General features: G+C 39.9%; 1 protein-coding gene across 2 annotated transcripts in view; it reads right to left on the minus strand.

Annotated features, from left to right (window-relative positions):
• Positions 1-12,901, minus strand: part of IGF2R (insulin like growth factor 2 receptor) — a 55,690-nt gene that overhangs the window by 30,163 nt on the left and 12,626 nt on the right. For both annotated transcript variants that reach the window (XM_068184546.1, XM_068184547.1), the window contains exons 3-15: positions 12,208-12,332; positions 10,455-10,553; positions 9,925-10,051; positions 8,806-8,926; positions 7,535-7,652; positions 5,849-6,011; positions 5,523-5,703; positions 4,703-4,806; positions 4,200-4,364; positions 3,371-3,511; positions 2,857-3,009; positions 1,837-1,968; positions 1,301-1,448 (exon numbers count right to left, since the gene is read on the minus strand). In XM_068184546.1, coding sequence (XP_068040647.1) covers positions 1,301-1,448; positions 1,837-1,968; positions 2,857-3,009; positions 3,371-3,511; positions 4,200-4,364; positions 4,703-4,806; positions 5,523-5,703; positions 5,849-6,011; positions 7,535-7,652; positions 8,806-8,926; positions 9,925-10,051; positions 10,455-10,553; positions 12,208-12,332 — 1,777 coding nt within the window. The remainder of the gene's footprint in view (positions 1-1,300; positions 1,449-1,836; positions 1,969-2,856; positions 3,010-3,370; positions 3,512-4,199; positions 4,365-4,702; positions 4,807-5,522; positions 5,704-5,848; positions 6,012-7,534; positions 7,653-8,805; positions 8,927-9,924; positions 10,052-10,454; positions 10,554-12,207; positions 12,333-12,901) is intronic.

The following is a 12,901-nucleotide window of genomic DNA, read 5'->3' on the forward strand; positions in this document are numbered from 1 at the left end:
ACAAGTCACCGTAATAAGACATAATAATTAAATAAGGTTGATTAGACCTCAGTGAGCTGGGATAAAAAGAATGCTGCCAAAAGGAAACTTAAACACGAACAGATGCCCTCCTTTGAAAAGGAAAGGAAGTTACATATTGCTTAGATATCTAGAAAACTTTAATACTCCCTTCTCTAAAAGGGTGACAATACCATCAAGTGCTCATTCTCCAAAGCAGAAGTCAAACTGCAGACACCCTCAAACTGCAGACATCCTCATCTTGGGGTCAAACTGGCCTCATCCAATTACATATGGGCAACAAAGACCTAGCACTGTACAACAGCTCTCTGCTAGGTATCTTTGGTATAGGAGTGTTTCTTCACTGACTTAGTATTGATTCTATCAGACCTAGCTTGATCATCTTCCTCTGAAGAACATTTCTAGAGTCTGCAGTGAACTGTCCTTGGCTGGAGAGTAACTCAGAGGCAAGTACAGCTGCACTGTACAGCTGCATCTCTGGCAGCAGGCTGACCTGGAATCTGAAATGCACAGATACTACCTCAGACATAGTTTGTAGCAGACAAAAGCAATGATGCTGCCAGAGTAGCAGTACATACTGGGACCACGCCTGCAACAGCCCATTTAGTAAGGGAGATCATAAAATTGTTAAGGTTGGAAAAGACCTCCCACATCAAGTCCAACCATTAATTTAGAACCACCACCACCAAATCTTTACCACTGAACCATGTCCTCAAGTCCATATCCACACAATTTCTGAACACCTCCAGGGATGGCAATTTCACCACTTCCTTGGGTAGCCTGCTTCAATGCCTGACAACCCTTTCCAGGAAGACACTTTTCCTACTATCTAATCTAAACCTCCACTGGCACAACCTGAAGCCATATGGTACAACACCCAAGCTCTGGGCTTCACCTAAGGCAGGTCCTGCTCATCCTAAGTGCAGCAAGCTCAATTCTTTAGGCCAGCTCTTGGAATAGAGCTGACTCTCAATCTATGGATTATAGGTTGCCTCAATACAGCTGCAGCAGTTAATCTAGAGTTTACAGTCCCCATGGATAACAAAAGGGAGAGCAAAGGGCAAATTTCATCTCACAAGTTATTTGTAAGCAAGATTACATATATGTGCATTTGGCTTGAAACAGATAGCAGTGTAATTGCTGCAAATTATATGCTAATTACCTGAATCTATTACAGGTAGCCCAGTAACTACTTTACATGCAAATTGTTCATTGTTGCACACAGAGAACACATCATGCAACAAGAGATCTTCCCTTAGAGACAACAGAATTAGTTACTCACCTTTGCGTTACTTGGCACGCCGCCGATTTTGTGTGACACAGGTCATCAGGCAGACTGCCACAGATGCTTATGTAAAACAAGTACTCCTTAGTAGTAACTGTATAGAAACTTTTTGCCTTGGCCAGAGGTGATAAATCAAAAGAGAAGCCTAATCAGGAAGGAATAAACAGTATTAGTTCAATTTTGTCCTGAAATCTCTCACAGGTTTTGATTCAGTCCGTCACATAGCTAGTTCACCTCCCCCAGAATAAGTCCCCTTCTATGTAATTGTTCCAGAAACAAAGTAGGCAAAGTAAAAGCATGGTTTCTTATACATAGAGCTCTAATTCAGTAAAATATACATTACATCTATTTTCATACATTCACTACAGGAGTACTAAGCTCATGCCGTTCTGATCTTCCACATGTATGTACTTAAAACTCTGGGTTGTTTAGCATTAGGCTGAACTCACTTTCCTTTTGGGTATCATAAGGACTTGTTGTGGCATAAGTTCTATCCCTAACGACCTTTTGATTTGCTGAACAGAAACACATACCTGCCTGAGGATCCGACACCTGACAGTCATCTCCTTCAGTTTTAGACAGGACACATGCAGCAGCAGTATACCACTCAAATGTGTATGAACACTCACGCTCTGCCATCAAGATCGGAGCACTTTCTAGATCACCTGGTATCACAAGAGCAATGTGTTATGCATACAGACAGACAAGCCGTCAACAGGAACTAAGACTCTACACCTGAGAAATTAATTTCTCCACAAAAGCAGACCAAAGTAACTGTTAAAGTACCTCTTCTTGGAAAATGGAACCAAAAATATTTTTCACAAAGTCTTTGCATCCTCCTCCCCAAAACAAAAGTTTACCCCAGAAGTAAAGGTGCAGGGCTCAATCTGCTCCCAAGAGCTATCACAGTATTTGAAAAAATGTCTACTCTGATACACAAAACTAATGTTTTACTACAAAGCAATAGCTGTATTAGCAAATAGTGCATAATCTGATCTTAACAGCCAGCATACTTGGAAGTTTCAAGTTCCTCAGGCTGAGGTAGAAGAACACAGGTTTTCTGTTTTCCTGGGAGATGGTTAACTAGCAGGCTATTATAATCAACATGAACTGTATCAACTTCCGCAAATGCTTCTGCCTTTCATAAATTGCCAGCAGTTTAGATACAAACCATATTTATGGGGAAAGAAGGCTCAAGTATTTGATCTCAGTTCAGAGCTACTCCTTCCCATCAAGACAATCTAGAGAAAGAAAGTGCTTCGTATCGCTTCCAGATATTTGTGGAGTTTTAAACACTTTAAGCATATTTAATAATGTTTGGAAGAATCTTATTTCAAGAGTTTTTAAAGAGTACTTGCATAAAAGGTAAACAGAACTAAATACCTGCAATTACATTGCCATCACCCTAGCAAACAAACCCTGATGCCTCACATTTTTGCACAGAAAGAGATAGAAGACAAAAGCACATGCTAATATTTAGCACTCATGTCTGGGCTTATTAGATGATCTTTAGTTTTTAACTGGATCAATGAACAGGGTGTGGATGTTCTCACCTGGTCTGCATATTAGAGTGATGACCGTTTGGATTTTTTCTTTTTCTTTAGAAGGACAGCTGTCTCCATTTGAATAGATAAGTTGAATATTTTCTCCAACCTTTTTTGGAGAAGATACAAATGTTCCAAGATTCTTACTGTTGTTTTGCTTATCTGAAAAACAGTAAATACAGAACTTTTGTTTCTCTGAAAAGAAGTGAAGCTTCTGTTAGATACTAAGACTTTCCATTTGTCTAGTTAATGAGAAAACATCATTAGGAGTTTGATTTTACCTTACCAAACCATGCTGCAAAGCCTATGATTCTTTAGTTAGAAAAAGCTGTGCATTCTTTCTTGAAGCATCTCTGAGACCACAAAAGAAACATGCTCCTAACTTCTGTTTCCTTGAATAAATGAAGGCACTCAGGACAACCAACCCCATTTGCACAGGTAGTGCCAAGCCTTCAGAGGCTAAAAAAAAAACAGTGAATCAAAAAACCTCCAAAAACACCACCAACAAAAACACCTGACTCACCTACAGAGCAAATAGCAGCACCATCTGAACAGCTGAAAGCTCCTTCTCTCTTCAACACCTTATGGCAGACATTGATGTAGTAATGTTTCCTTCCTACCTCTGAAAAGCTACTGTCCACAGCTTCCCAGTTCTGGGCTGACTCTGAAATATAGAGGGTCATTAAGAACAAGTCATCTGGCTAAATTGTTTCAGCATCTCCATGCCAAAATGCCTTTTATTATAGGGTACCCCACATTTGTGTGATGACCTCTCCTTCAGAGCATTCCCCCAGCACACAGAAGCCCTGATTTCAGCTCCATTCCCCCACCAGCTGAGATTACCACCTGCATCTGTCCCCTGAAGCCGTAGCTGCCAAATCCTGTCATTTTTGGATGCGCCCAAAGGTATCCCCTTTGCACAAGCCACTGGGTGGAAGCTGCTGAGCCATGGTGGATCCTGACTGGCGCAGGTTGCTCAGAGAGATGGTGGATGCTCCCTCCTTAGATATGGTTCAAGGCCAGGCTGGATGGGGCTTTGAGCAAACTGGTCTAGTGGAAGGTGTGCCTGCCCACGACAGAGGAGTCAGGCTAAATGATCTTTAATGGTCCCTTCCAACCCAAACTGTAATTCTGTGACTTAAAACCACTTATGATGGCAGCAACCAAGGTAGTCGTGGACATGGCTACTAAGGCACTCAGTCTGTGTGGAATGAGGGAAGAAAACACCAGCATCCCAGAAATTCACTAAGAACAACAACAGTTGACTAATGTTCAGCTAAAGAATTGCACTGGAGAGGGCATGTAAACTCAGGACCGTAGAAGTAACTGAAAGCTAGTTTTTATTGCCATACCTGAACTGCGGATAAGAGGTGACAAGTCATAGTGTTTTCTCTTATCAGTAACTCTGCAAAGGAGATCTTTTTTCTCTTTAACACATGCGTATTTTGTATCCCAAGTAAAAAAATAGGTGCAGTCAACTTCACCAGTGAATACTGGAGTTCCTCTGCCATCATTACCTTAACATGAAAAACAGATGAACAGATATGAGGTTTCTAGTGAGCAAGGAAGACAAGAAGTCCTTTTGCTGCAGAGGACTTGTGTTTGTTTTTTTTACCATTGGCTAAGAATAAAAGGCTCTTTTACACTTCCATCTTCTCAATCATCAGTGTAAATTTAGACTAGCAGCACTACTACATAGCACATCCTGCTAACCATCGAAATTACTGCTTAATGTAACAATATTTATTTCTTGTGTTAGCTGTGGCTCAAAGCAAGCATTCATTTGAACATAAGGTCTACTAGCAAGCATGGGAGTCAAACCCTGAGCAGAGCTGTCACAGCTTGTTAAACTCACCTGCTGTTTCATTGCACTCGAAGTTTATGACGGTCATTCTTTGAAAGCCGGAACTACATGAATCCCCATTCGGATAAATTAAAGTGAGATCCCCATCAGAGTATCTGAGTAAGAAGACATTTTTAGATAGAAATGTTGGGTCAGACAATCACACAGTGTTCTTCACATAACAGAAGTCACATTCTTGTTCATTTATTAATTGTCTCACTCCAAAGGAGAATGAATGCTAGTTCAACATCAAAAATGACATTTCCACAGCAACGAAGGCTTGCATCCACTGATTTTTCTGATCACTTCCCATTAATTTCTATAGAAATTAAAGCTCCCCTAGGTATAGTGGGATATCTATTCCCACTGTATATTGTGTCTCTGTAAGAGAAGGAAGTCATAATTCCTGGAAGATAACTGCAACAAACCTCTCACAGACAAAATGGAAGATCATATCCACATGAATTAATCTTTGCTTTACAGTCTCATGCAAACTACTGTCCCTATATGCCGCTTGGGAATCAGCTTCTTCTGATACTGATTTACATGTAAAACACAAAGAGGAGGACAACGGGCAATGCAGCACAGTCTGCAACTGGGACAAAGTCAGTGGAAGTCTTCGTGTTTAGACAATGGCCTCTGTCAACCTCACTGGCTCCTCTGTTTGCTAATGCTATCCTGCTATACTGCTACAGTTTTTCTAACAAAAATAGTGACCAAAAATGCTTGCATTTTGTATCAATTGTTGATTTGCATGACAAGTAAGTAAACATGAAAGCAGAAAACAAAGCCCAATCAGACCAGTTAGCAGGGCTAAAGTGCATTTACACACCTTAGGGTTTGGTTCGCAAATCTTCCTGCCACTTTTTGCTGGTTATTTGAAAGTTTTACTTGGCAAGATGAAATGTATCCTGTACTGTCCTTGCAGTTACCTGCAGTGGTTTTCCCACATACATTCAAGTAATAGTAATACTCCTCTTTGTCATCTTTGGCTGAATATGGTGTGACATATTCTGAATGAAAAAAAAAAAAATAAAAAGTTTTAACACACATCAGGACAGACAAGAAGCTCCAAATATAAATACAGGACATTTTTTCTGTCCCTAAATAAGGAAAAGCAAAACTGGCGAGTAAAAACCACAAAAATACTGAACTTACCTGAAAATTGATTAAGTGGACTTAAATCAATGGAGATATCATGTTGCTCATTAGTCAGACGACAGTTCTTACTCTCCAGGTAATCCCTGTGACAGGCATACTCAGTAACCCACTCTATTTCATACCGGCAGTTTGTTTTTGCTGTAAGTTTGGGACCTGCACTCTAAAACAGAAGTAAAGAGAAATTAAATTATAAGTAGAATTACTTGAAATATAATCTTTAAAGCAACAGTATCACATTCCTCTAAGATCAGTAACTACTTCACCTCTAAATTACTTAAGATTTGCAAACATTTTTTCTGACTTCTCAGAAATAGGTGTTGGGAAGAAACAAAACAGGTCTTATAAATGATGTGGCAAACTATTACAAGTTTACAAGTGTAAGCAGAAGTAAAGCATCAGACATTAGCAGAAGGACAGCAGAAGTAATACCACTTTTAAAACTACTTTTCCTTAATGTGTCGGAAAAAGCAAAGATGTGAGCCCAAACGGCCTAAGCTTGGATTGTGTTTGCCTCAGAGAAGTCCTCAATGCAGGAAATAGAGGTCAAATGCTCTCTGAAGGCAAAGCAGACTTTTAGACACTGGTGTTTTAGCAGCTTTGATTCCCTTGATCCAAATAAAAACATAGATATTTGAGAACTCTTTAGCCAACACTTCTGTCAGATGAGTTTTCTGTCATGATATATTTTTGCACATCTGGGAGAAGCAATAGTCCTGGTTTTCCTCACATTAAAGTGAAACACTAAAAATTCAAATTGTTTCATAAATCTGTATTTCTGCCATCCACTGGAACAATTGGCAGATACATAGATATGAGATAAGTTACAGGCACAAGTATCATCAGTAATATTACTCATCCTACAAGAGTGCATAGCTATAGCAAGGTAGCACAAAGTGACAGTAGACAAGAGCTGGGTTTATTTCTGCAGCAATGAGAGTGAAGTGCAGTACTTATCTAGGTCAGATGAGGGACTAGACATTAAACCAAAAATTAACCAGACAAGAGCTCCCTCTTCACTAACCTGCAATGAAAAGCATCACTATATGAAATGGGAGAGCAATAGCAACTGCCCAATTCAAGGAGTGTAGGTTGCTGAAATTACCCAGCATTACATTGAACTGACCATGACATTGCATTCAAGTTAGGCTAAAACAGTGACCTGCATAAACTGAGTTGTTGCTGAACACGACAGATTTTAAAAAGCACGACAGATACTTAAAAAGAATTCATGAGCCTGCTTAGTAAGTGATAGACTCTTGCCTTTTTTTTGCCCTGAGGAAGAACAGATTAATGAAGAAACCAAGTAACAAGCAACAGCTATAAGCATGCCCAGCCTGACTGATGAGGAAGAGTGCTCATTAGCAAGTAAAGCCCTGTGCCAATGTGCCCAGGACTAACTCTACACTACATCCATCCTATGCTTAGAGAAAAGCCTTGAACCTGTAAAGGAGGGACAACCAAATTCACCAACAGAAGATACAACATACTCTTGGGTAAATTCTATTCAGGTTCTTGCTATTTCTTAAGTTCTAGAAGACTTTAAGAGTACATCTAAAATCTCACACTCTTCACAAGCTACAAGTCAGGAATACTTACGCTCTCTTCAGGTCTGAATAAAAATAAATAATAAAACACAAAAGTTAAAGACCAACCAGTTAACACAAACTAAAACATTGAAGTTACCTCTTCTCCCCTCTTTGATGGGCAAACAAAAGTGATTGTCACTGCAGGATTGTGGCCTAGGCAGAAGCCTGGCCTTTCTTCATCATGCTTGTATTGTCTCTCATAACTCAATACAAGCCTAGAAATAGAAAACAACAAAGCAAAAAGACAGTTAAGACACCACACTCTAGAGAAGAAGGATATTCTTGAAATGCTCAATTTTTGCTAGACACTCCAACAGAATATACCAAAGTAGCCCTGCTCCTGAAAGCAACTTCTAGGGAGATCCTCATTCCATTAATCTTAAGAGTTAATTAAAAATAAAAATTAAAATAGTCCCAGCAAAATTACTTAATACAGTATCTTCTGGTACCCTATGTTAGACTATGCTGAATGCCTCGTGACTCATACTGTAGCAACAATTTAGCTGATAATCACAGGAACACAGGATAATCGCAGTTTTGCTCTCAAAAACCACTGCTGGAGAGCAAATGTGGCAAATGGTCTTGCAACTTTTGAAAGCAGTACCCACTCCGGTTTTGCCACAGTCCTGTGCTTTATCACCTCTCTACATATAAACTCTTTCCATTCTGCCCCCAGAATTAACAGCAAAATAAACTCATCAGCAAACTGACAGGAGCAAGGCAACTAGGTTAGATCAGGTGAAGCAGAGGAAGGAGAATAAAACATGGTAATTATCTGACAGGGAGAGACAAACAGCAAGATGACTTGGATGAGAGAACAGGACAATCACCACAATTTCCCAGCTATGCATTATTATTCTATGCAGTTTAACAGGCAGAAGACAACAGCTCCCAGAGCAGTGACATTCTGGCTTCAGATTAGCCACACCACAGAAAGGCAACATCTGTGCCTTTCCTATTATCTAACATCTCCTATTCCCTATCACCTAACATCTCCTATTCCCAATTTTTAAAGTACTCCTGGGGAGTAGAGTGAGCTGAATGCATTTAGCCTGTGGGCCCTCAGACAGCAGGCAGACAGGGTCAAATCTTACCTTACTGCTTGTGGGTTGAGAGCACTAATCACCCCAAGCTTCTAAGAGTTCTGCAGTACTGTAAAAAGGAGTCTCTCACAACAAAGGAGAAAATTTGACCTGCTATGGCCTGACAGACTGCTCTGACAGTATTTTTGAATAGTTTTCTGCTAATGCTTCGACACTGAAGAGGCATTAATGTGAAGTTTTAGGAGACTGATCTGTTACCAAGAGTGTTGTTTCCAGGCCAGATGACTGAAGTGCCCACAGAAGTACTACCACAAAAATTGCATACCTGTCTTTGTCTTGAAGCTTCAGCTGCTCCTTTGGACGGCCAACATCATATGCCAGACCATCATGTACCAAGCAAGCAGCACTGCCAGCAGGGCACCTTCTGGTCTCTCCACTTGAACTTCCTGGTTATAGCACATAGAAAAGAAGTTATAGGACTCCGTTTCTAAGCCCTGCTCTACCTGAAGTATCTTGCCATTTCATCTGTGGGCTCTTCTAAAAATAGTTCTAAAAAACAAGCTACATTAGAATGTAAAACTGACAAGACAAAACTTGCAGTTCTTGCGGTAATTCATGCTGCCCTGGTTGGGGACAGCAAATTCATCCTTCCTGACAAAATAGCTGCAGCTAGTTGCTAGTACTGCTGCTGAATACACAGGGCTTTGAAAATTTCCAAAAGTGTGACAAGTATTTCTTTTTTTCCCCACAACCAAGTCAGGGGTAACACTCCCTTACAGGGAAGGTTTTATCCCCTTCTTTGTTTCTTATTAGCCATCTAATTCAAAGCTGTCAGCAAAAAGTTTCATACTGGTAAGATGTTTAAAAGAATAGACCTCTCACTAAAACTAGAAGCATTAAACCCTTAGCAGGGGCACAAAACACATATTTAACTGCTAAGTAAAAATCACAGTGGAAGTATACAGCTAAACTAACCTTTTCAGCAAGTTTCAAATACGTGTTTTTTCTGGTTTAACTCCTTATACATATAGCTCTCAACAGAGAGTGAAGTGCTAGCTATGCACCAGTACTTAGGCAAGCACCTAAAAAGTGCTTAGATGCACCTCAGAATATTCATCAGGAACTGGGCAACAACCTGGAGTCCAAAGGAATAAACTTGGAGCACATGAAGCCCTGTGAACAATATTGGTCCTACTTGGCAGCAAACACAGATACAAGACAAGCTGCCCTCTCCCACTTAGAAAAAGTGACTTAAACTGTACTAACAGTACTTGCACATCCAGAAGGGACATATCTCTGAGCACCTCAATACTTGGAGAGTAGGGAGTTCAAAATAATCATCTAAGTCTTGAAATACTGATCTTTGGACATAGGACAACTTCAATGGAGAACCATGTTACAAGAAATTTACACACTGACAAGTGACATAAACAACCATTCAAACCTATATCCCTGCAGACATTTATGAACAAGGAGTCATCATCAGAATCATCCACCAAGTAGTGTCCTGAAACTTGGATGAGAGGATTCAAGTCATGTTTCTTGAGATCTTCAAACACATAGCAAGGGACCTAGAACACAAGAAAAAAAAAAATTACATGCAAACCATGCTACACAATAGGGGGAAGTGATGAACAGGCATTTACGAAGCCCAGTTAGTATGTGGTAAACCTTTTTTACTTCTGGAAGCTCAAAGCTAGAGATGCTGATTAAAATGAGGCATCCAAAGTTAGACTCATTTGCTCCAGCTTTTGAAAGAGCTTTACTATAAACAACCACCCAATGCACAGAAAAGGTTCAAGAGTTCTTTAAAATTCTCAGGTCCACCAACTTCCAACATTTATGCTTTGCACACCTGTGAAAAACACAGGTTTATGGAGGTTGTTCGGATTAATTTGGGGAGGGGGACAGGTAATTAGAGTAAATTGTCATGTGCGTGAAGAGTAACTTCTGCATGGATAGTACATGGATTACCTCTTTCACAGGTTTAAACAAGTCTTTCTTGCAAGCCACAAAGGTCCTCCATTCAAAATAGTGCACACACTCTGTTGCTGTTACAAATTCAGGAGTACCCTATTTTAAATAAGAAAAAATAATGCTTTGAAAAACAGACTGATTTTATTTTACATCTGTAGACATTATGAAGTTTATTCAAGAGATTGAGAAAAACAGGATACAGCACATCAAAGAACAAGGGCATACAGTTTCTTAATGGCACTTGTTAACAGCACGATCGTTATATAACAGCTTTGTTGGGCAACTCAGGAAGATGCAGGATGCCAAATCCATAGTCTGCATATGCACCAATAACCAACATATCCAATCCAAATATGCAGTAACTGTATTCCATCTTTTAGAACTGCTCACTATGCCAACTGATAATGGCAGAAGCACCAGTGACATCTGCTTACTAGAAAGGAAGACGCCAATAGAAATGCATATAAATAGATTAACACAGTGAAGCAATGCATGGTTTATCAGTTCCCTTTTATCCTACAGAAACAACTGATTAGCAGCCTCTTCTGCTACACAGAAAGAATATCCCTGACTTGAAGTGCCTATTTTTTTAGGCACATGCTATACACATTTGTATATATTTCAAGATGGGGGTTCTACCATGGTTCAGGACTGGATGTTCAACTGAATGTTTCTCAGTGAAAACACAACAATTTTTCACTTTGCCCTCCACCACCTCAGCTAGAAGCAGTTTAGCACACTTAAACTGATTTCCTCTCTCACTTAACCCTGCCATAAAAGGGGACAAAACAAGTTGTTCCAGACACTATTACATAATCCTTTTACTATGTCACAAGATGAACAGGTATTAGAACTGAGCTAACCAGAAGAAGCCTGAAGATCAGTATGATCTGGTGTTACATTTGAAGTTGAGCAATAATTTTTAACTTAGTTTAAAGAGTCATCTGCTGAAACAGAACAAGAAGTATTTAAGTCTCTGCTGCACTGGCACTTTGTTTGAACTGGCTGAATTTCCAAGAGGGGTGTGCAACAGCATTGTCAGTGCCAAAAGCAGCACCAATAAATACTTCTCCCGGATACACAAATACATGAACCGATCACAGTCCATAGTGAGTTCCTGTATCTGTTAAGTGTGTGGAAGGTGTAACTCCAAAAGCACTTTGAAGTGAACTGCATGCACACAGGCCCCTAGAAACTTTTCGGGGATCTCCAATCACACTTGAAACACATTCTCCCAAACAACTATTTCCTCAGAAGCCCAGCTGGCTGTATAAGCACTGTTAGTTCAACAACGCGCAGACCAAGCCTAAGGCTTACTGCTGTCAACTAGGCTGCCCCGTGACAGAGGTCAGTCATTTTCTTCAATACTATTCTATTAAACAGTTCTGCCAGATTCACAGCTAAGGCACAGCCAACAATTAAACAACAGCTCTCACTGTTATGGTACCCTGCACACTGTTGACTCATTCCTCCATATTAAGCTAATAAAATACTACAGTGCCAATTAAAGACAAAGAAGAGCCTATAACCAGAGCTAAGCTGCAGACCTGCAACAATTTTCTACCAGGACTGAATTTTGAAAGCCATAATAAATTATCACTTTAACTTAACAGTAAAATGTAACTGGCTCTTCTTTAAGCTGTGAAGCTCAGTAATCAGTACATCCAAAAGTACAGCAAGTCTCTTTAAAAAGCAAGTCAGAACTACTTGTCATTTCCACTGAAGATAACAGCACATTATTTAGACTTACCAGTGTTTTCCCACAGAGGAAGTTAATATTGCTTTGAATTTGGTGTTCACTGCCTTGTTGCAAGCAGTTACGCGTAGTGTTGAGCTCCAGAAGACGTTCAGAAACTTTTTGCAAGGCTAAATCACCTAGGGTTTAAAAATGAGAAGGTGGGGGAAAAATGGGTGTTATAATACAACACCTTCACAGAAGCTCAACAGACAGGATCTAGTTTCAACCACTGAGCAGCACAAGACATACCAGTACACATGAAGACAGTACAAGTGAAGATCTTTGTGGATTTTCTGATTTGGAAGATCAGATCCAAGTTAAGATAGCATTTGACTCCCTAATCACACTTATACTTTCTTGAAGGTTTTTAGCAAGCACTTTTTAAAATAAAAGTACAACAGCAGGTGCTACTACAATCCAGTCAATTCCTTAGGAACAAGGAAAGCTGTTACCAACTAGTTTCAATCACAATTCACTCCTTCCTCCTACGAGTTTCTATTTATCAGTTTCTCAGCCTTTATACCATTTATAATAATATCACCACCACAAGATGAGAGAGAGTCTATCATACAATGGTTTTTGCTTAGAAGGGACCCCTCTGCAATAAGCAGGGACATCTTCAACTTGATCAGTTGCTCAGAGCCCTGTTCATCCTGACCTTGAACACTTTCAAAATGAGGCATCTGCAACTTCTCTGGACAACGTG

The sequence above is a fragment of the Anomalospiza imberbis genome, chromosome 3, assembly GCF_031753505.1.
Source record: "Anomalospiza imberbis isolate Cuckoo-Finch-1a 21T00152 chromosome 3, ASM3175350v1, whole genome shotgun sequence".
In the NCBI taxonomy this organism is placed as follows: domain Eukaryota; kingdom Metazoa; phylum Chordata; class Aves; order Passeriformes; family Viduidae; genus Anomalospiza; species Anomalospiza imberbis.